The sequence below is a fragment of the Dendrobates tinctorius genome, unplaced genomic scaffold (genome assembly GCF_039654945.1).
Source record: "Dendrobates tinctorius isolate UK_male_01 unplaced genomic scaffold, ASM3965494v1 ptg000035l, whole genome shotgun sequence".
Classification (NCBI taxonomy): domain Eukaryota; kingdom Metazoa; phylum Chordata; class Amphibia; order Anura; family Dendrobatidae; genus Dendrobates; species Dendrobates tinctorius.
In genome coordinates this window covers 35,565,729-35,589,877 of record NW_027361703.1, presented here as the reverse complement: position 1 = coordinate 35,589,877, position 24,149 = coordinate 35,565,729, and the positions used below count along the sequence as shown (strand labels likewise).

At 48.5% G+C, this 24,149-nt stretch overlaps 1 protein-coding gene across 1 annotated transcript in view; it reads left to right on the top strand.

Annotated features, from left to right (window-relative positions):
* Nucleotides 1-8,079: 8,079 nt before the first annotated feature.
* The window catches only part of IQUB (IQ motif and ubiquitin domain containing), a 103,694-nt gene continuing 87,624 nt past the window's right edge, over nucleotides 8,080-24,149 (top strand). Inside the window, exons 1-3 of the mRNA XM_073573405.1 lie at nucleotides 8,080-8,350; nucleotides 19,277-19,760; nucleotides 19,859-20,077. Coding sequence (XP_073429506.1) covers nucleotides 19,295-19,760; nucleotides 19,859-20,077 — 685 coding nt within the window. The 5' untranslated portion in view covers nucleotides 8,080-8,350; nucleotides 19,277-19,294. The remainder of the gene's footprint in view (nucleotides 8,351-19,276; nucleotides 19,761-19,858; nucleotides 20,078-24,149) is intronic.

Genomic DNA, 24,149 nt, shown 5'->3' with positions numbered 1-24,149 from the left:
TTCTTGGACAACATCAGGAAGTACAACTCCTGCTTCCAAATGGCATCATTTGATGCAAAAAGAAAAGTTTTTTTTCAACTGAATTTGTAATAATAATAACAACCTTTATTTTTATATAGCACTAACATATTCCACAGCGCTTTACAGTTTGCACACATTATCATCACTGTCCCCGATGGGGCTCACAATCTAAATTGCCTATCAGTATATCTTTGGAATGTGGGAGGAAACCCACGCAAACACGGGGAGAACATACAAACTCCTTGCAGATGTTGTCCTTGGTGGGATTCGAACCCTAACCCAGTGGCGTAGCAACTGTTTGTGGCGCCCGGGGCGGTCGAAAAATTTGCCGCCCCTTTGGTCGTTGATAATTCGGAAGCATCCGAAGAGCCCACACTACACTCAAAGATCTAATTTTTAGTCTGCTACTAACTCTGCTATTATTTCTAAATTTCTAGACTTTCAACTTCTTGCAGTTCTCTATATGTATGTATTAGCTTGATGATGCTGGATGAAGACCTAATGGCTTTTTTTAATACTAATTTTTAATAATGTGACAGAAAAAAAAACAGAAAGTACAAATTATTTTGGCGGACAGGGGGCGGACACTGACAGCTTGGGGTCCCTGTGCAAGAAATGTGTCCGGGCCCCCCTCCTTTTATTGCGTCAAAGCTACGTGTGTGTATATATACATATATATATAGATTATTGATGTTATATAGCCACACACACACACATACAGGTATATATTACATAGTCTCCTTTATTATGTATATCCCAATCCCCCACACCCCTCATTGTCCTCCTCCCCTCGCATCCCATTATTGTCCTCTCCCCCACCTCCATCATTTTCTTCTCCACCACTATCTTTGCTTTCTCCCCCACCACTCCCATCATTGCCCATTCCACCACCTCCATCATTTCCTCCTCCTCCACCACCCCCATTTATTGCCCTTTCCACCACCACCATCATTGCATTCTCACCCACAACCCCATCATTGCCCTCTCGACCATCACCCCATCATTGTCTTCTCCCCATCACTGCCTTCTCCATCACCCCATCACTGCCTTCTCCCCATCACTCCCATCATTGCCTGCTCCATCACCCCATCACTCCCATCATTGTCTGCTCCATCACCCCATCATTGCCTGCTCCATCACCCCCATCATTGCCTGCTCCATTACGCCATCACTCCCATCATTGCCTTCTCCATCACCCCATCACTGCCTTCTCCATCACCCCATCACTGCCTTCTCCATCACCCCATCACTGCCTGCTCCATCACCCCCATCATTGCCTGCTCCATCACTCCATCACTACCATCATTGCCTTCTCCATCACCCCATCACTGCCTTCTCCATCACCCCATCACTGCCTTCTCCATCACCCCATCACTGCCTGCTCCATCACCCCCATCATTGCCTGCTCCATCACCCCCATCACTCCCATCATTGTCTGCTCCATCACCCCATCACTGCCTGCTCCATCACTCCCATAATTGTCTGCTCCATCACCCCATCATTGCCTGCTCCATCACCCCCATCACTCCCCTCATTGCCTGCTCCATCACCCCATCACTGCCTGCTCCATCACCCCATCATTGTCTGCTCCATCACCCCATCACTGCCTGCTCCATCACCCCATCATTGTCTGCTCCATCACCCCATCACTGCCTGCTCCATCACCCCCATCACTGCCTGCTCCATCACCCCCATCACTGCCTGCTCCATCACCCCATCACTGCCTTCTCCATCACCCCCATCATTGTCTGCTCCTTCACCCCATCACTGCCTTCTAGACCATCACTCCCATCACTGCCTGCTCCATCATACACACAGACATACACACAGACATACACACACAGAGACATACATACATACATACACACATACATACACACAAGACACCACCTCTCTCCTCTCACCTGTCCGCAGCATCGCCAGCGCTTCCTCCCTCACACAGCAGCGGCCGCTGAATGATGACGTCATTCAGCGGCGCTCCTCTGTGTGAAACAGGAAGCGCGGCCTCCGGGCAGGAAGCAGGACGGACCCTTGCCGCTCCGTTCCTGCTATTCACTCTTGCAGGCAGCGGAGCTGCCGTGATCGCATCGCTCCCTGCCCGCCGCTGCACTGCACTGCAGGGTGGAATTGCTGCTGCCGCGCCGCCCCCACACACATGCCGCCTGGGGCGGACCGCCCCCCTTGCCCCCCCCACGCTACGCCAGTGCCCTAACCCTAACTGCAGTGCTATCCACTGAGCCACCGTGCTGCCCACGTTCAAAGTTCAAGGACAGATTTAACACTCAATTGGCTCACTGCTTCCATTACAAGGAAAGAACCTCAATTTCTTCAACTCTAGCAGAGATGCTTTTTAATTCCAAACACTCGCCTTGATATTGTCACTAACTTGCAGCAGTTTCTTCACTTAAACAATCCATATGCGCAACTTTTCAAGACTGCACTTGAATGCATGCCAAGTGAAGATTACAAAGTGGTAATCAGAACGGACAAAACACCACAAGGTGAGCATCGGCGGCGTTTCAATGCCCCCACACTTGATGAGGTAGCTATTTTGATTGTGGGTAATGAGTTTCACAGCCATGACATTGTGCTTCAGAAAAGGAACAATGGTTTTCAAAGGGTGGCAGAAACTCACTGGTCCTATGATGCACTGCAATATCCATTTATCTTTTGGCAGGGACAGGATGGCTATCACTTTGAAATACCTCAGACAAATCCTGCAACAGGCAACCCTTCAGGGAAAAAAGTGTCGGCCATGGGCTTCTATGCCGATAGGATCATGACAAGAGTTGGTGAGGAAAATCACATCCTCAAATGCAGACATCTCTTCCACCAATTCATTGTTGACATGTATGCAAAAATTGAGAGTGAACGTCTTCTGTATGCATGGTTGAACCATGGAAGCATGGATGAAAAGCAATGTCTGACTTTCATTTGTTCATTTTCATAGATTTTTTATTTATTATTACTTTTGTCAGATTCAAGTTATTTCTGTGAACATTGTGGGTTTCTCCGTCATTAAATGAGGGGTACCTATAATTTTGACCACGTGTGTAGTAAAAGAGGATCTCATTGTTACGGGGTGTGGCTTGATTTCTCCATGTCACAGACATAACCTGTAGTGGAAAACTAAGGTAACATTTTCCGGAGAATCTCCCATCAACAGCCTTTGCTGAAACCATGTGGTTGGTGCAAAATTATCTTGCAGGGATTTACAAATGTTGTGAGGTAAAAGTTCTATAAAACTCTTCCAAATGTCAAAGAAATTTTGAACTCTTTGTTCCATTTGAAGAGATGCCTTCACTCAGTCCCTCTTCCTCAAAAAGGCCAGTTTTTCCAAAAACAATTTGTATGGATGGGGTTGCAGACTAAGGCTAGGCTTACATTAGCGTTTGTGTGTGCAGCGTTTCCTCTGCATGCGCAAACCCATGTCAAAACACATGTTTCCGCCGCGTTTTTTTAATCCGCATCAGCTTACGCATGATGGCAAAAAAAACGCTGCATTTGCATGCGTTTTTTACATGCGTTTGTGTTTTTCAGTGCATACGTTCGGAGAATTTCCTTGACACAAGCCACACTCAATGGGCATGTCTCATTTCCCAGACATGATCATGTGAAAAACGCATGCGTTTCGTACGCATGAGTTCCCATTGACAGTAATGCGTTTATTTGACACACTCATCCGCATGCACGCATGAATGCGCATATTTAATGGATTTTTGCCGCTTCCAAAAATCCAACATGATGCATTCACCGGACCCCGCCGCATACCGAAAAACAACGCATGCGTACGCTGACGCATGCGAACTGATGCAAACGCATGCCCCTGCGTACACCATGTTAAAGATAGGGAAACATGACACATACGGATTGCTGTGGATGAAACGCTGCGCAAACAGGCGCAGGGTCCTCTCTCCTCTGTACCTGTCTGTCATTGTAAATTTGTTTACTGTTAACGATATCTATAATTTTGTATGTAACCCCCCTTCTCATGTACAGCCCCATGGAATTAATGGTGCTATATAAATAAATAATAATAAAATGTGAAACCAGCCTAAGCTAATATTTATTATGTAAATATATATATTATATATATGTATTACCGACTGTATATTTATATGTATATATATTTTATATGTATTACATATACTGTACATATATTATATGTAACTACAGTTGTGGCAAAAAGTATTGACACCCCTGCAATTCTGTCAGATAATGCTCAGTTTCTTCCTGAAAATTATTGTAAACACAAATTCTTTGGTATTATTATCTTCATTTAATTTGCCTTAAATGAAAAAACACAAAAAGAATTGTCCTAAAGCCAAATTGGATATAATTCCACACCAAACATAAAAAGAGGGTGGACAAAAGTATTGGCACTGTTCGAAAAATCATGTGATGCTTCTCTAATTTGTGTAATTAACAGCACCTGTAACTTACCTGTGGCACCTAACAGGTGTTGGCAATAACTAAATCACACTTGCAGCCAGTTAACATGGATTAAAGTTGACTTGACCTCTGTCCTGTGTCCTTGTGTGTACCACATTGAGCATGGAGAAAAGAAAGAAGACCAAAGAACTGTCTGAGGACTTGAGAAACCAAATTGTGAGGAAGCATGAGCAATCTCAAGGCTACAAGTCCATCTCCAAAGACCTGAATGTTCCTGTGTCTACCGTGTGCAGTGTCATCAAGAAGTTTAAAGCCCATGGCACTGTGGCTAACCTCCCTAGATGTGGGCGGAAAAGAAAAATTGACAAGAGATTTCAACACAAGATTGTGCGGATGTTGGATAAAGAACCTCGACTAACATCCAAACAAGTTCAAGCTGCCCTGCAGTCCGAGGGTACAACAGTGCCAACCCGTACTATCCGTCGGCGTCTGAATGAAAAGGGACTGTATGGTAGGAGACCCAGGAAGACCCCACTTCTTACCCCGAGACATAAAAAAGCCAGGCTGGAGTTTGCCAAAACTTACCTGAAAAAGCCTAAAACGTTTTGGAAGAATGTTCTCTGGTCAGATGAGACAAAAGTAGAGCTTTTTGGGCAAAGGCATCAACATAGAGTTTACAGGAGAAAAAAAGAGGCATTCAAAGAAAAGAACACGGTCCCTACAGTCAAACATGGCGGGGGTTCCCTGATGTTTTGGGGTTGCTTTGCTGCCTCTGGCACTGGACTGCTTTACCGTGTGCATGGCATTATGAAGTCAGAAGACTACCAACAAATTTTGCAGCATAATGTAGGGCCCAGTGTGAGAAAGCTGTGTCTCCCTCAGAGGTCATGGGTCTTCCAGCAGGACAATGACCCAAAACACACTTCAAAAAACTCTAGAAAATGGTTTGAGAGAAAGCACTGGAGACTTCTAAGGTGGCTAGCAGTGAGTCCAGACCTGAATCCCATAGAACACCTGTGGAGAGATCTAAAAATGGCAGTTTGGAGAAGGCACCCTTCTAATATCAGGGACCTGGAGCAGTTTGCCAAAGAAGAATGGTCTAAAATTCCAGCAGAGCATTGTAAGAATCTCATTGATGGTTACCGGAAGCAGTTGGTCGCAGTTATTTTGGCTAAAGGTTGTGCAACCAAGTATTAGGCTGAGGGTGCCAATACTTTTGTCTGGCCCATTTTTGGAGTTTTGTGTGAAATGATCAATGTTTTGCTTTTTGCTTCATTCTCTTTTGTGTTTTTTCATTTAAGACAAATTAAATGAAGATAATAATACCAAAGAATTTGTGTTTGCAATCATTTTCAGGAAGAAACTGAGTATTATCTGACAGAATTGCAGGGGTGTCAATACTTTTGGCCACAACTGTAACTATAATATATAAAATACAGCTGTGGCAAAAATTAAGAGACCACTGCAAAAACGAGAAATGGTCAAAATAATAAAAAAATGCAGTGCTTGCAGACGTCAAATAATGCTAAGAAAACAAGTTCATAATCAATTAGAAACAACAATACTAATGTTTTAACTAAGGAAGAGTTCAGAAATCAATATTTTGTGGAATAACCATGATATTTAATCACAGCTTTCATGTGTCTTGGCATGCTTTCCATCAGTCTTTCACACTGCTTTTGGGTGACCTTATGCCACTACTGGTACAAAAATGTAAGCAGTTCTTCTTTGATGTCTTATGACTATCCATCTTTCTCTTGATTTCATTCCATAGGTTTTCAATGGGGTTCAGGTCTGGAGATTGGGTTGGCCATGACAGGGATTTGATGTGGTGGTCCTTCATTCACACATTGATTGACCTAGCTGTGTTGCATGGCACATTGTCCTGCTGGAAAAACCAGTCCTCAGAGTTGGGGGAAATTGGCTGAGCAGAAGGAATCAATTATTTTTCCAGGATAACCTTGTATGGGGCTTGATTTATACGTCCTTCACATTAACCTGCCCAATTCCAGCCTTGCTGAAGCATCCCCAGATCATCACCGGTCCTCCACCAAATTTCACAGTGGGTGCAAGACACTGTGCCTTGAATGCCTCTCCAGGTCTCCATCTAACCATTAGATGACCAGGTGTTGGGCAAAGCTGAATATTAGACACATCAGAGAAGATTACCTTACTCCAGTCCTCTATGGTCCAATCCTTATGGTCTTTGGCATATTTCAGCCTGGCTCCCCTTTGCTTCTCATTGATGATAGGTTTTTTTCTAGCTTTACATGACTTTATCCCTGCCTCTAGGAGCCTGTTACCAACTGTTCTTGCCGTGCACTTCACCCCAGCTGCCATTTGCCATCCCTTTTGTAGGTTACTTGATGTCATCCTGCAGTTGCTGAGTGACATTCGAATAAGATGACAGGCATCACAGTCAGTGGAGTCGTTTTCGTCCTCTGCTGGTCTGTAGCTTTGTTGTCCCCAATGTCTGCTGCTTGACCTTGTTGTAATGGACTGCCATCTTAGAATTTTTAAGGATGGAGGCAACATGACGCTCACTGTATCCCTCTGCTAGTAAAGCCAGAATTGAGCGCTTCTTCTTTTCCTCACTCAAGACTTTTCTTTTCAACTCCTTTGGCATGGTTAAAAGATATTTTTTCATTCCTATTACTTTTGGGATATTTCTAGCACTTGTTTTGCCATCCAGCTTGTCCTATTGCAAGAGGATTGTGAACACCACAGCAGGGATATTATTTATACTTTCCTTCGTTAAATAAGATTTGGTTCAGTGATCACCTAATCAGAAGCACATTAAGGCTATGTGCACACGGTGCGGATCCTCCCGCGGATTTTTCCGCGCGGATTTTACGAAATCCTCAGGTCAAATGACCTGCATTTTTCCTGCAGATTTCTTCCTTTTGTTTTTGCGGTTTTACTGCCGTTTTTGTGCGGTTTTCCACTGCGGTTTTCCACCTGCGGATTTGTAGAATGGAGCAGGTGGAAAACTGCAGCAAAACCGCACAAAAGTCACATGCTGCTTTTTTTTACCGCGTGGAAAAATCCGCAGCGTGTGCACAGTAGTTTTGTTTTTTCATAGGCTAAAATGGTACTGTACATCATCACCTGCAGTTCTGCGGCAAATCCGCTGCGGATCCGCAGTAGAAACCGCACTGTGTGCACAGAGCCTAAGTAGAATGAGGTGTACTTTGGTTGGAATTCAACTGACACTGGAATGGAATGGCTGTCAGACCTGTAGAGAAGCTGATTTTTTTAAAACTGTGCGGTGGTCACTTAATTTTTCCCAGTGCTGTACATGCCCTCCATAGTGAAATTATTGAAAAAATGTAATTTTTGTGCATTACGTTACTCTATTTCTGTGGGTATATAAATACGGTATATGGTTTCTTTTAGTGGTGGCCCTCGGCTATCTTGTGGCTACATGCTGCATTCTCATTTTTGCTGTGTCCCTCACCAGCCTCTCGACTTTCTGTAGTGTCCTTTCATGTTAACAATTATTTGTATCTTGATGTGCTTCTTATAACGCATTTACTATAAGAATATATTTAGCTGTTTGTTATAGCTATATATTTTTTATTTTCAGCGCTTTAGAGCATGACTGGTAATTTCCAGCTAAGCACAAGTTGTAGGTTCTGCATTTCGGCCTTCATTCTCAGGTTTACCACATATTGGCTCTCATTAGAGCCAGGAAAGTCATTGCTTTGTATGGAAAGATAGGTAGAAGTGTCAGCTTATTGCACAGCCTGCGGGAGCGTGTGCAGGCGAAGGCAGAAAGCTATGTGCTCAGTGTCTCCGCACCACAGAAGTTCCCGCCTTTTGCGCTTCCCTAGGTGGTGTCGCCCCGCCCTCGTGTTGCCACAGAAACGCGTGTCCCGCCCGCTGTCCGTTGCCCTGGAGACGTCGGTGACAACAAGTTATCCTGCACTCCTGGCCGGTGAGTGGTGGTCTGGGGGGGCGGAGGGTTAGTAATGTGGCCACAAATGTACTCCAGAATGGGGGCTCTTTACTGACCATTGGATATAGTTTGTTACAGTTCTATGGGACCATATTAGATGCTGAAGCAGCAGCTGTATATAGCAGCATCTAATATGGTCCCATAGAACTGTTGTGCTGTACAAGTCTGTAGGGCAGTGGTCACTGGTTTGCAGTTTGGCCTGCTCCAGCAGCTGTAGAACTACAACTCCCAGCATGCCCTAACAAGTAACGGCACTGTCTGTTACAGTGTGATGTATGGAGGCTTACATTACATCTAGTGCTGTAATAGTGGGAAAGAATCTTCCAGCAGGGGCAGCTGTAGGGGCAGGTAAATGTGCCAGCAGGGGGAGCTGTAGGGGCAGGTAAATGTGCCAGCAGGGGCAGCTGTAGGGGCAGGTAAATGTTCCAGCAGGGGCAGCTGTAGGGGCAGGTAAATGTGCCAGCAGGGGGAGCTGTAGGGGCAGGTAAATGTGCCAGCAGGGGCAGCTGTAGGGGCAGGTAAATGTGCCAGCAGGGGGAGCTGTAGGGGCAGGTAAATGTGCCAGCAGGGGCAGCTGTAGGGGCAGGTAAATGTTCCAGCAGGGGCAGCTGTAGGGGCAGGTAAATGTGCCAGCAGGGGGAGCTGTAGGGGCAGGTAAATGTGCCAGCAGGGGGCAGCTGTAGGGGCAGGTAAATGTGCCAGCAGGGGCAGCTGTAGGGGCAGGTAAATGTGCCAGCAGGGGCAGCTGCAGGGGTAGGTAAATGTGCCAGCAGGGGCAGCTGTAGGGGTAGGTAAATGTGCCAGCAGGGGCAGTTGTAGGGGTAGGTAAATGTGCCAGCAGGGGCAGCTGTAGGGGCAGGTAAATGTTCCAGCAGGGGCAGCTGTAGGGGCAGGTAAATGTGCCAGCAGGGGCAGCTGTAGGGGCAGGTAAATGTTCCAGCAGGGGCAGGTAAATGTGCCAGCAGGGGCAGCTGTAGGGGCAGGTAAATGTGCCAGCAGGGGCAGCTGTAGGGGTAGGTAAATGTGCCAGCAGGAGCAGCTGTAGGGGCAGGTAAATGTTCCAGCAGGGGCAGCTGTAGGGGCAGGTAAATGTTCCAGCAGGGGCAGCTGTAGGGGTAGGTAAATGTGCCAGCAGGAGCAGCTGTAGGGGCAGGTAAATGTTCCAGCAGGGGCAGGTAAATGTGCCAGCAGGGGCAGCTGTAGGGGTAGGTAAATGTGCCAGCAGGGGCAGCTGTAGGGGCAGGTAAATGTTCCAGCAGGGGCAGCTGTAGGGGCAGGTAAATGTGCCAGCAGGGGCAGCTGTAGGGGCAGGTAAATGTTCCAGCAGGGGCAGGTAAATGTGCCAGCAGGGGCAGCTGTAGGGGCAGGTAAATGTGCCAGCAGGGGCAGCTGTAGGGGTAGGTAAATGTGCCAGCAGGAGCAGCTGTAGGGGCAGGTAAATGTTCCAGCAGGGGCAGCTGTAGGGGCAGGTAAATGTGCCAGCAGGGGCAGCTGTAGGGGCAGGTAAATGTTCCAGCAGGGGCAGCTGTAGGGGCAGGTAAATGTGCCAGCAGGGGGAGCTGTAGGGGCAGGTAAATGTGCCAGCAGGGGCAGCTGTAGGGGTAGGTAAATGTGCCAGCAGGGGGAGTTGTAGGGGTAGGTAAATGTGCCAGCAGGGGCAGCTGTAGGGGCAGGTAAATGTGCCAGCAGGGGGCAGCTGTAGGGGCAGGTAAATGTGCCAGCAGGGGGCAGCTGTAGGGGCAGGTAAATGTGCCAGCAGGGGCAGCTGTAGGGGTAGGTAAATGTGCCAGCAGGGGCAGCTGTAGGGGCAGGTAAACGTTCCAGCAGGGGCAGCTGTAGGGGCAGGTAAATGTGCCAGCAGGGGGAGCTGTAGGGGCAGGTAAATGTGCCAGCAGGGGCAGCTGTAGGGGTAGGTAAATGTGCCAGCAGGGGGAGTTGTAGGGGCAGGTAAATGTGCCAGCAGGGGGAGCTGTAGGGGCAGGTAAATGTGCCAGCAGGGGGAGCTGTAGGGGCAGGTAAATGTGCCAGCAGGGGCAGCTGTAGGGGCAGGTAAATGTGCCAGCAGGGGCAGCTGTAGGGGCAGGTAAATGTTCCAGCAGGGGCAGCTGTAGGGGCAGGTAAATGTTCCAGCAGGGGCAGCTGTAGGGGCAGGTAAATGTGCCAGCAGGGGGAGCTGTAGGGGCAGGTAAATGTGCCAGCAGGGGCAGCTGTAGGGGTAGGTAAATGTGCCAGCAGCGGGAGCTGTAGGGGCAGGTAAATGTGCCAGCAGGGGCAGCTGTAGGGGCAGGTAAATGTTCCAGCAGGGGGAGCTGTAGGGGCAGGTAAATGTGCCAGCAGGGGGAGCTGTAGGGGCAGGTACATGTGCCAGCAGGGAAGCTGTAGGGGCAGGTAAATGTGCCAGCAGGGGCAGCTGTAGGGGCAGGTAAATGTGCCAGCAGGGGCAGCTGTAGGGGCAGGTAAATGTGCCAGCAGGGGGAGCTGTAGGGGCAGGTAAATGTGCCAGCAGGGGGAGCTGTAGGGGCAGGTAAATGTGCCAGTAGGGGCAGGTAAATGTGCCAGCAGGGGCAGCTGTAGGGGCAGGTAAATGTGCCAGCAGGGGGAGCTGTAGGGGCAGGTAAATGTGCCAGCAGGGGGAGCTGTAGGGGCAGGTAAATGTGCCAGCAGGGGCAGCTGTAGGGGCAGGTAAATGTGCCAGCAGGGGGCAGCTGTAGGGGCAGGTAAATGTGCCAGCAGAGGGCAGCTATAGGGGCAGGTAAATGTGCCAGCAGGGGGCAGCTGTAGGGGCAGGTAAATGTGCCAGCAGGGGGAGCTTTAGGGGCAGGTAAATGTGCCAGCAGGGGGAGCTGTAGGGGCAGGTAAATGTGCCAGCAGGGGCAGCTGTAGGGACAGGTAAATGTTCCAGCAGGGGCAGCTGTAGGGGCAGGTAAATGTGCCAGCAGGGGGAGCTGTAGGGTCAGGTAAATGTGCCAGCAGGGGCAGCTGTAGGGGTAGGTAAATGTGCCAGCAGGGGGAGCTGTAGGGGCAGGTAAATGTGCCAGCAGGGGGAGCTGTAGGGGCAGGTAATTGTGCCAGCAGGGGGAGCTGTAGGGGCAGGTAAATGTGCCAGCAGGGGCAGCTGTAGGGGCAGGTTAATGTGCCAGCAGAGGGCAGCTGTGGGGGCAGGTAAATGTGCCAGCAGGGGCAGCTGTAGGGGCAGGTAAATGTGCCAGCAGGGGCAGCTGTAGGGGCAGGTAAATGTGCCAGCAGGGGGAGCTGTAGGGGCAGGTAAATGTGCCAGCAGGGGGAGCTGTAGGGGCAGGTAAATGTGCCAGCAGGGGCAGCTGTAGGGGCAGGTAAATGTGCCAGCAGGGGGCAGCTGTAGGGGCAGGTAAATGTGCCAGCAGAGGGCAGCTATAGGGGCAGGTAAATGTGCCAGCAGGGGGCAGCTGTAGGGGCAGGTAAATGTGCCAGCAGGGGGAGCTTTAGGGGCAGGTAAATGTGCCAGCAGGGGGAGCTGTAGGGGCAGGTAAATGTGCCAGCAGGGGCAGCTGTAGGGACAGGTAAATGTTCCAGCAGGGGCAGCTGTAGGGGCAGGTAAATGTGCCAGCAGGGGGAGCTGTAGGGTCAGGTAAATGTGCCAGCAGGGGCAGCTGTAGGGGTAGGTAAATGTGCCAGCAGGGGGAGCTGTAGGGGCAGGTAAATGTGCCAGCAGGGGGAGCTGTAGGGGCAGGTAATTGTGCCAGCAGGGGGAGCTGTAGGGGCAGGTAAATGTGCCAGCAGGGGCAGCTGTAGGGGCAGGTAAATGTGCCAGCAGGGGCAGCTGTAGGGGCAGGTAAATGTTCCAGCAGGGACAGCTGTAGGGGCAGGTAAATGTGCCAGCAGGGGGAGCTGTAGGGGCAGGTAAATGTGCCAGCAGGGGCAGCTGTAGGGGTAGTTAAATGTGCCAGCAGGGGGAGCTGTAGGGGCAGGTAAATGTGCCAGCAGGGGCAGCTGTAGGGGCAGGTAAATGTTCCAGCAGGGGGAGCTGTAGGGGCAGGTAAATGTGCCAGCAGGGGGAGCTGTAGGGGCAGGTAAATGTGCCAGCAGGGAAGCTGTAGGGGCAGGTAAATGTGCCAGCAGGGGCAGCTGTAGGGGCAGGTAAATGTGCCAGCAGGGGCAGCTGTAGGGGCAGGTAAATGTGCCAGCAGGGGGAGCTGTAGGGGCAGGTAAATGTGCCAGCAGGGGAAGCTGTATGGGCAGGTAAATGTGCCAGTAGGGGCAGGTAAATGTGCCAGCAGGGGCAGCTGTAGGGGCAGGTAAATGTGCCAGCAGGGGCAGCTGTAGGGGCAGGTAAATGTGCCAGCAGGGGGAGCTGTAGGGGCAGGTAAATGTGCCAGCAGGGGGAGCTGTAGGGGCAGGTAAATGTGCCAGCAGGGGCAGCTGTAGGGGCAGGTAAATGTGCCAGCAGGGTCAGCTGTAGGGGCAGGTAAATGTGCCAGCAGGGGGCAGCTATAGGGGCAGGTAAATGTGCCAGCAGGGGATGCTGTAGGGGCAGGTAAATGTGCCAGCAGGGGATGCTGTAGGGGCAGGTAAATGTGCCAGCAGGGGCAGCTGTAGGGGCAGTTAAATGTGCCAGCAGGGGCAGCTGTAGGGGCAGTTAAATGTGCCAGCAGGGGCAGCTGTAGGGGCAGGTAAATGTGCCAGCAGGGGCAGCTATAGGGGCAGGTATATGTGCCAGCAGGGGGAGCTGTAGGGGCAGGTAAATGTGCCAGCAGGGGGAGCTGTAGGGGCAGGTAAATGTGCCATTAGGGGCAGCTGTAGGGGCAGGTAAATGTGCCAGCAGGGGGCAGCTGTAGGGGCAGGTAAATGTGCCAGCAGGGGCAGCTGTAGGGGCAGGTAAATGTGCCAGCAGGGGGAAGCTGTAGGGGCAGGTAAATGTGCCAGCAGGGGGAAGCTGTAGGGGCAGGTAAATGTGCCAGCAGAGGGCAGCTATAGGGGCAGGTAAATGTGCTAGCAGGGGGAAGCTGTAGGGGCAGGTAAATGTGCCAGCAGGCGGAAGCTGTAGGGGCAGGTAAATGTGCCAGCAGGGGGAAGCTGTAGGGGCAGGTAAATGTGCCAGCAGAGGGCAGCTATAGGGGCAGTTAAATGTGCCAGCAGAGGGCAGCTATAGGGGCAGGTAAATGTGCCAGCAGGGGCAGCTGTAGGGGCAGGTAAATGTGCCAGCAGGGGCAGCTGTAGGGGCAGGTAAATGTGCCAGCAGGGGGAAGCTGTAGGGGCAGGTAAATGTGCCAGCAGGGGGAAGCTGTAGGGGCAGGTAAATGTGCCAGCAGGGGCAGCTATAGGGGCAGGTAAATGTGCCAGCAGGGGGAAGCTGTAGGGGCAGGTAAATGTGCCAGCAGGGGGCAGCTGTAGGGGCAGGTAAATGTGCCAGCAGGGGCAGCTGTAGGGGCAGGTAAATGTGCCAGCAGGGGCAGCTGTAGGGGCAGGTAAATGTGCCAGCAGGGGCAGCTGTAGGGGCAGGTAAATGTGCCAGCAGGGGCAGCTGTAGGGGCAGGTAAATGTGCCAGCAGGGGCAGCTGTAGGGGCAGTTAAATGTGCCAGCAGGGGCAGCTGTAGGGGCAGGTAAATGTGCCAGCAGGGGCAGCTATAGGGGCAGGTATATATGCCAGCAGGGGGAGCTGTAGGGGCAGGTAAATGTGCCAGCAGGGGGAGCTGTAGGGGCAGGTAAATGTGCCAGCAGGGGGAGCTGTAGGGGCAGGTAAATGTGCCAGCAGGGGCAGCTGTAGGGGCAGGTAAATGTGCCAGCAGGGGGCAGCTGTAGGGGCAGGTAAATGTGCCAGCAGGGGCAGCTGTAGGGGCAGGTAAATGTGCCAGCAGGGGGAAGCTGTAGGGGCAGGTAAATGTGCCAGCAGGGGGAAGCTGTAGGGGCAGGTAAATGTGCCAGCAGAGGGCAGCTATAGGGGCAGGTAAATGTGCTAGCAGGGGGAAGCTGTAGGGGCAGGTAAATGTGCCAGCAGGCGGAAGCTGTAGGGGCAGGTAAATGTGCCAGCAGGGGGAAGCTGTAGGGGCAGGTAAATGTGCCAGCAGAGGGCAGCTATAGGGGCAGTTAAATGTGCCAGCAGAGGGCAGCTATAGGGGCAGGTAAATGTGCCAGCAGGGGCAGCTGTAGGGGCAGGTAAATGTGCCAGCAGGGGCAGCTGTAGGGGCAGGTAAATGTGCCAGCAGGGGGAAGCTGTAGGGGCAGGTAAATGTGCCAGCAGGGGGAAGCTGTAGGGGCAGGTAAATGTGCCAGCAGGAGCAGCTATAGGGGCAGGTAAATGTGCCAGCAGGGGGAAGCTGTAGGGGCAGGTAAATGTGCCAGCAGGGGGCAGCTGTAGGGGCAGGTAAATGTGCCAGCAGGGGCAGCTGTAGGGGCAGGTAAATGTGCCAGCAGGGGCAGCTGTAGGGGCAGGTAAATGTGCCAGCAGGGGGAAGCTGTAGGGGCAGGTAAATGTGCCAGCAGGGGCAGCTATAGGGGCAGGTAAATGTGCCAGCAGGGGCAGCTGTAGGGGCAGGTAAATGTGCCAGCAGGGGGCAGCTGTAGGGGCAGGTAAATGTGCCAGCAGGGGCAGCTGTAGGGGCAGGTAAATGTGCCAGCAGGGTCAGCTGTAGGGGCAGGTAAATGTGCCAGCAGGGGCAGCTGTAGGGGCAGGTAAATGTGCCAGCAGGGTCAGCTGTAGGGGCAGGTAAATGTGCCAGCAGGGGGCAACTATAGGGGCAGGTAAATGTGCCAGCAGGGGATGCTGTAGGGGCAGGTAAATGTGCCAGCAGGGGATGCTGTAGGGGCAGGTAAATGTGCCAGCAGGGGCAGCTGTAGGGGCAGGTAAATGTGCCAGCAGGGGCAGCTGTAGGGGCAGGTAAATGTGCCAGCAGGGGGAGCTGTAGGGGCAGTTAAATGTGCCAGCAGGGGGAGCTGTAGGGGCAGTTAAATGTGCCAGCAGGGGCAGCTGTAGGGGCAGGTAAATGTGCCAGCAGGGGCAGCTGTAGGGGCAGGTAAATGTGCCAGCAGGGGCAGCTATAGGGGCAGGTAAATGTGCCAGCAGGGGCAGCTGTAGGGGCAGGTAAATGTGCCAGCAGGGGCAGCTGTAGGGGCAGGTAAATGTGCCAGCAGGGGCAGCTGTAGGGGCAGGTAAATGTGCCAGCAGAGGGCAGCTGTAGGGGCAGATAAATGTGCCAGCAGGGGCAGCTGTAGGGGCAGGTAAATGTGCCAGCAGGGGCAGGTAAATGTTCCAGCAGGGGCAGCAGTAGGGGCAGGTAAATGTGCCAGCAGGGGCAGCTGTAGGGGCAGGTAAATGTGCCAGCAGGGGGAGCTGTAGGGGCAGTTAAATGTGCCAGCAGGGGGAGCTGTAGGGGCAGTTAAATGTGCCAGCAGGGGCAGCTGTAGGGGCAGGTAAATGTGCCAGCAGGGGCAGCTGTAGGGGCAGGTAAATGTGCCATCAGGGGCAGCTGTAGGGGCAGGTAAATGTGCCAGCAGAGGGCAGCTGTAGGGGCAGATAAATGTGCCAGCAGGGGCAGCTGTAGGGGCAGGTAAATGTGCCAGCAGGGGCAGCTGTTGGGGCAGGTAAATGTTCCAGCAGGGGCAGCAGTAGGGGCCGGTAAATGTGCCAGCAGGGGGCAGCTGTAGGGGCAGGTAAATGTGCCAGCAGAGGGCAGCTGTAGGGGCAGGTAAATGTGCCAGCAGGGGGCAGCTGTAGGGGCAGGTAATTGTGCCAGCAGGGGGAAGCTGTAGGGGCAGGTAAATGTGCCAGCAGGGGGCAGCTGTAGGGGCAGGTAAATGTGCCAGCAGGGGGCAGCTGTAGGGGCAGGTAAATGTGCCAGCAGGGGGCAGCTGTAGGGGCAGGTAAATGTGCCAGCAGGGGGCAGCTGTAGGGGCAGGTAAATGTGCCAGCAGGGGGCAGCTGTAGGGGCAGGTAAATGTGCCAGCAGGGGGAAGCTGTAGGGGCAGGTAAATGTGCCAGCAGGGGGAAGCTGTAGGGGCAGGTAAATGTGCCAGCAGGGGGCAGCTGTAGGGGCAGGTAAATGTGCCAGCAGGGGCAGCTGTAGGGGCAGGTAAATGTGCCAGCAGGGGCAGCTGTAGGGGCAGGTAAATGTACCAGCAGGGGGCAGCTGTAGGGGCAGGTAAATGTGCCAGCAGGGGCAGCTGTACGGGCAGGTAAATGTGCCAGTAGGGGCAGGTAAATGTGCCAGCAGGGGCAGCTATAGGGGCAGGTAAATGTGCCTGTTGGGGCAGGTAAATGTGCCAGTAGTGGCAGGTAAATGTGCCAGCAGGGGCAGCTATAGGGGCAGGTAAATGTGCCTGCAAGGGCAGCTGTAGGGGCAGGTAAATGTGCCAGTAGGGGCATGTAAATGTGCCAGCAGGGGGAAGCTGTAGGGGCAGGTAAATGTGCCAGCAGGGGCAGCTGTAGGGGCAGGTAAATGCGCCAGTAGGGGCAGGTAAATGTGCCATCAGGGGCAGCTATAAGGGCAGGTAAATGTGCCAGCAAGGGCAGCTGTAGGGGCAGGTAAATGTGCCAGCAGGGGCAGCTGTAGGGGCAGGTAAATGTGCCAGCAGGGGCAGCTGTAGGGGCAGGTAAATGTGCCAGCAGAGGGCAGCTATAGGGGCAGGTAAATGTGCCAGTAGGGGCAGCTGTAGGGGAAGGTAAATGTGCCAGCAGGGGCAGCTATAGGGGCAGGTAAATATGCCAATAGGTGGCAGCTATAGGGGCAGGTAAATGTTCCAGCAGGGGCAGCTGTAGGGGCAGGTAAATGTGCCAGCAGGGGATGCTGTAGGGGCAGGTAAATGTGCCAGCAGGGGGCAGCTGTAGGGGCAGGTAAATGTGCCAGCAGGGGATGCTGTAGGGGCAGGTAAATGTGCCAGCAGGGGGCAGCTGTAGGGGCAGGTAAATGTGCCAGCAGGGGCAGCTGTAGGGGCAGGTAAATGTGCCAGCAGGGGCAGCTGTAGGGGCAGGTAAATGTGCCAGCAGGGGCAGCTGTAGGGGCAGGTAAATGTGCCAGCAGGGGCAGCTGTAGGGGCAGGTAAATGTGCCAGCAGGGGGCAGCTGTAGGGGCAGGTAAATGTGCCAGCAGGGGCAGCTATACGGGCAGGTAAATGTTCCAGCAGGTGGCAGCTGTAGGGGCAGGTAAATGTGCCACCAGGGGGCAGCTACAGGGGCAGATAAATGTGACTGCAGGGGCAGCTATAAGAGCTGGTAAATGGGGTAGGTCATTGTGCCAGCAGGGGGCAGCTATAGGGGCAGGTAAATGTGCCCGCATGGAGCAGCTATAGGGGCAGATAAATGCCCCGTACCATAACTACCTCCTATCAGTCACATGATATGGCAGTGTCCTATGCGCAGATTACAATGGTCACATCCCCGCCTCATCAGGTACCCCGGACATGGCTCACAATTTCGTTCACAGAAATTATACTACATAAAACGTTACTTTTATTGATTCCATTTAAATCTTAGTAGAAAAAAAATATACAGAAAGGCCAAGGATAAAAAATCCTCAAAATACTTGTAATTTTGGGGTAAATATTGTAGTAGCAAAAACGTACTAGTGAAATACAATTAGAGCCATATCAGCGGAAGTGGGCTAGCTCTAACAGGCCCCATTGCGACTTATACACTCAAAGTTAAATGCCCTATTGCTACTATTTTCGCACAAATTAGTACTTTGAGGATTTTTTTTTTACTCTTGGGCTTTTTGTATATATTATTTCTACTAAGATTTTAATGGAATCAATGAGGGTACATTCCCATGGTCAGTAAACGCTGCGGGTTGGACGCTGCGTACATCTGTCCAAACGTTACAGCATTGTGGATGGGATTTCAAGAAATCCCATGTCCACTATACGTGCACCGATGCCCGTGGCTCACCCGCAGAGACCAGTCCACCCACAGAGACCAGACCGCAGCATCTCTATTTATCTGGCAGAGACACGAGTCTCCACAAGATGAATGCCACCCATACAGTGTAAAGGACGCGCTGATTCCGCACGGTTCAGTGATCACATGCGGAATCACCTGCGTTCAAAAGCCGTCAGAGCTTTGGACGGAGCGGACATGCTGCGTCCAAAGCGCTGCCGATTTCTGATTATGGGCACATACCCTAAAAGTGACGTTTTATGTAGTGTAACCTGATCAGCCCTATCTCACATCTGCAGTCTCATAATCAATCCACTCAGAATTAGGTGGACACGTTTGGCCACTCATTGTTATAGTGTATTCTGCAAATCTTTGGTGTCAGGACTGATATTCAAGCACCCTGGCTTCCAAATTTTGTCAGGTTTACCGTAAATGTAAACATTCACCTTAGGCTATGTTCACAATTGGCATTTTTGCAGCTTTTTTTGCTACTTTTTTATGCAAATTATAAGCTGCTTTTTACAGTACCAGCAAAAGCTATGACATTTCAGAAATCTCATGCACACACGTGGTTTTTTTCCTGAATGAATTTGAGATCTGCAGTGTTTTTGAAATCTACAGCATGTCAATTCTTTCAGTGTTTTTACAGCGTTTGTTTTTTTTCACCCATGAGAAAGTTAAAAAATGCTACAAAAATCGTAGACGCATTTTTGGCGAATAAAACTATTTAAACCTGTACTGTAGACAAAGCACACATGTAACATGGTACAAAAAAGCACAAAAAATGCTGTAAAATGCTGAAAACATGGCGTTTTCATCGCAGTGTTTTTAATACCTAGAGAGCAGGTTTTGGCTGTAGAAACAAAAAATGCCACAAAAATACTGCTTGTGAACATCGCTTTACTAGACTGCATCACACATGGCTTGGCTCTGCCTGCTACTCATTTTTTATTTTTTTCAGTGGGCAGGACATGCTGAGAGCAGTTAATAAGGAATGTAAACTGTCATTGTTAATTAATGTGCATAGGAATTGCCTAATGTCTATGCTCTATGTGTTCAGGGTGGCAAATAGTGTAAAATGGAAGCTACAACGGTATCTGGGAGCTCTGATGTAGCCCAGCAGACAGATGTAGAGGTTACATCAGAAAACAGTGAAATAAAGCAAGCACATCAGGAAAAAGACCAGAACCTTACACATCAGGACCAAGACCAGAACCTCACACATCAGGACCAAGACCAGAACCTTATACTTCAAGACCAGAACCTTGTACATCAGGACCAAGACCATAACCTTATACTTCAAGAGCAAGACCAGAATCTTGTATATCAGGACCAAGATCAGAACTTTGTACATCAGGACCAAGACCATAACCTTATACTTCAAGAGCAACACCAGAACCTTACACATCAGGACCAAGGCCAGCACCTTGATTGTGAAAATGGCGAAGTCCAAATTCCAGCCCAGGAATCACACATGGAGAGTGGAGAAACAGAAAACATGTTGGAAGACGAAGATATTGAGAAAAATAATGTTGATCTTGGAGGTAAGTGGCCATATGCATGATAGCTATTCTAAAAAGAACAGCATAATGCAAAACCTGAAGTAAAATCGTCTGACTTGTCTTTGATCAAAAAATATCAGGAACAGTTCAACATGGTGGTGTCAGTTCTCACCAAACAGAGGTCGGCATTGAGCTCTTCCAAGACATACAACAAATGCAGAAAAGCAACGCACAGTCTTCTGTCCTTACAGACAAGGACACACATTACCCAGAGGACCTGGATACTGATCTGCTGAGGTTTTCAGAGAAGAAGCTGGAAAAGAAAATTGATCTGGATGACTCCAGTGCCACAGCTACAGGTATTGTATCTTCTTGACATCTTCTCAATAGTGTCACAGCTAATAAACATAGAAGAGGATGTTGTCTTTTTCTAAAGCAACTTCCTACCTTTCCATCACAAAATTCACTGATAGAGGATCTTCAAACTCACAATATAAAATCCACTTAGAAAAAGCTAATAAATTCACTGGCTGTGGACTATAATATTATTATTAAAATGTAACCTTTATTTCTTTAAATGTTTAACCTTATCCACCGTTCTTCTTGGCAGTCTATCCACTATGTACCAACAGCTATGTATCGGGATTATATTGTGGATACTAGTAAAGATAAAATCGACAACTGTGTGTCCTTTTAATAATCCAAGGTGAAGAGAATGGGGCGTCAGACTGTGTTGCTCACCTGTCGCCTGTCAGGATAATGTACCAGAGGAGTCCAAGTGGATGTAATAGAAAATAGACTTTATTTCTACGCGTTTCGTGGTGATCACTCCACTTCCTCAGGACAGTCTATACACATACAGGGTCTGCTATTTATAGCAAAGGAGGCAGATGGAGACGCCTCCTTTCAAATAAAAGGCCACACCCAGTGGGCGGGGAATCAGACTTGAGCACATATATACATCGTAAACACAACAAACAATCATAAAATATAATGGAGTATATCACTTAAAACCGTTGTTCATACATTTAAAAATCTACATGCAGAAAAACACAATAAAACACAATAAAAAAGTAGTTCAATAAATAAAACTCTGCAAGCTGGGGTAGTGCTTGAACCTATGGTGTTAACTCATTCATTCTTTAGCAGGACCCTGCTAATTGTGTTTTAAACCATTGAGTCACGGAATGATTTGACTGGATCTCTTTATTTTGTGGTAGTTGAAATCAAATAGATGATAGTGCATTAAAAAAACTCTGGAAAAAGAAAAAAAAACTCTGGAAGAAAAAAAATTTTTTTTTTGAAAATTAAAAAATAAAAATTATATAATAAAAATAAATAGTAAAAAATAAAAAAACAAAAAAATAAAAAAAATAAATAAAAAGTTAAAATGAAAATAAAAAATAATAATTAAAAAAAAAAAAACCCCAATGAAGGGATGAACCCCTTCAAAACAAGGAGCAGATGTTTGTCAGAACTGTATCACAAAATACAGAGGAAAATTGAGGTGGGTTGTACAGGGGAACAGAGCACACTCCATAAATAAATCAGTTGAACAAATCAGTTGTTTCATTGAGTCCATGGGGATTTATAGTGTTCAGCTTGTGAATTCAGAAGATCTCTTTCCTGTTAAGAGTCTGGACTCAGTTGTGGTTATCAAGGGGAACGTGGTCAATAGGGATCACCCTGAAGGAGATCCTTTTGTTATGATATAACGCATAATGCCTGGAAAGGCCATGCTGTAGAAATTCTTCTTTTATATTATGCCTATGCAAGTTTATTCTTTTATGTAGCTGTTGTGTTTTCCTGCCCACATATAATTTCTTACATTCGCATATGATGACATAGATGACGAAACTGGATTGGCAGGTCAAATGGTATTTGATTTGAAACTCATCTGAATTTCCACTGTCTGATGAAAAAGTTTTTGCATCTTGAATGATGCTGGAGCAACATAGGCATCTCGGGATGCCACATCTATATGAACCTTGTCTGAGCATTTTTGCAGAGTAATTGAAGTCCTCTTTTTTCTTTAGCCGGCTTGGAGCCAACATGTTTTTTAATGTCGGGGCCCTTCGGAAGGTTATCAGGGGATTGTTGGGAAGAAGCTTCCCCAATATAGGATCATTAAGAAGTATACTCCAATGTTTTTTCAGAACAAGACGAATAATACATTTTTTACCTTTCAAAATACCCTATACCATCAGATACTTGGGACCGCGATGGGCTCGAAGGTGGCACCTACTTATGCAAATTTGTTCATGGCCATCTTCGAGTCCATCTTCATATACAGCAGTTCACATGCCCCCAATATCATCATTTACAAACATTACATAGATGACTTATTCTTCATTTATGATAATTCTAAGGATGATGTGGGGTCCTTCCTCAGGAACATTGAAGATAATACCTGGGGTTTGCGTTTCACCCGTGTAGTAAACCCTGACACAGTTGACTTACTTGACCTCACTTTCTTTCATGTTAATACAAAAATCCACACAAGAACCTACGTGAAACCTGTGGATGCGAACAGTTATGTCCATTATCAAAGTGGGCACTACACCAAATGGCTGAGGAATATCCCACTTAACCAATACAAAAGAATCAAGAGGAACTGTGGTATTGACATAGATTTCATTAACCAATCAAAAGTCTTATCACATAGATTTCGTGAAAGAAGTTACCCAAAAAAATTGATCCATAGAACCTTCTCTGAAAGCAAAAAAATAGAACAGACAGACTTAATCTTCAATAAAACAAAAAAAAATAGCATCTGATACTAAGTTTAACTTCAATTTTATTACCACTTTTTAAGCTCAGAACAGAAAAATTCGTCTGGTTCTGAAAAAACATTGGTTTATTCTTCTTAATAATAGGTGATTGAATTTGATTATCCCTCACGAATATTCCTTTTATCTCGGATAAGACCCTATGTGCGCTCTATATTACTTCTAGGTTCATCCTTTTAATAATGAAGCAGCCTGCTTATGAATTTATCAGGAGGGATGCCCCCTAGAAACTCACCACCCACCTATATGCGACAATCCAAAATTTTAAAGAGGATTTTGCATAGAGTCCAATATATATATATATATATATATATATATATATATATATATATGTGCATTACTCTAATATGAGTTTGTCTATTTCACTCTGCCCTATCATTTAGATTGGATTGTTTATTAACAACAAAGTATCTTATACATTGGGAGTAAATAAATTCCCTCCAAAGTATTGTATTTTTCGGACTATAAGACGCATCAGACCTTAAGATGTACTACCTAGGTTTTAAAGGAGGAAATTAGAAATAATTAAAAAAAAATTGAAGCAAAAAATGTGGCCAATTCTGTACTTTATATCCCCTGTCTTGGTATATATGGTCCCCACTCCCCTCATTCCCATCCTGGTATGCATGGCCCCCTCATCTCTATCCTGGTATACATGGCCCCCTCATCCCTACCCTGATATGCATGGCACCCTCCTCCCTATCCTGGTATGCGTGGTCCCTTCATCGCCATCCTGGTGTGCATGGTCCACTCATCCCCATCCTGTTATGCATGGCCCCCTCATCCCTACAGTGACATGTAAAAGTTTGGGCACCCATGGTCAAAAATACTGTTACTGTGAACAGATAAGCAAGTTGAAGATTAAATTATCTCTAAAAGGCCTAAAGTTAAAGATGACACATTTCCTTTGTATTTTAGGCAAAAAAATATATAACAGCCTATAGTGCACATTCAGTTATAGAAAATTAACCTGGCACTGACAAGTATAGGTAAAAAAAATATAAATTGTCATCTTTTACATTTTAAAAATTTCAAAATGGAAAATGGGCAGAGTCAAAAGATTGAGCACGGTTGTTACCTAGTGGCACCCCCTTTTGAAAGTATCACCGCTTGTAAACGCTTTTTGTAGCCAGCCAAGAGCCTTTCACTTTTTGTGGGAGGGATTTTCATCCATTCTTCCATGGAAAATTCTTCCAGTTCTGTGAGATTCCTGTGGAAATTGTTGAAATTTCATTGAATCCATTCTTCCCTATACCCATGAAAAGCATGATTGATACACCCCCATGCTTAATGGTTGGCAAGATATTCTTTTCCTCAAATTCTGTGTCCTTTTTTATCCACACATACCTTTGATCATTGTGGCCAAAGAATTGTATTTTAACCTTATCGGTTCACAGGACTTGTTTCCAAAATGCATTAGGCTTGCTTAGATGTTTTTTTGCATACTTCTGACGCTGAATGTTATGGTTAAGATGCAGGAGAGGTTTTCTTGTGATGAATGTTCCATGAAGGCCATATTTGTGCAGGTGTCTCTGAACAGTAAAACAATGAACTACAACTGCTAAATCTTTCTGAAAGTCTTTTATAGTCAAGGGGGGGGGTTCTGATTTGCCTCTCTAGCAATCCTACGAGCAGCTCTCAC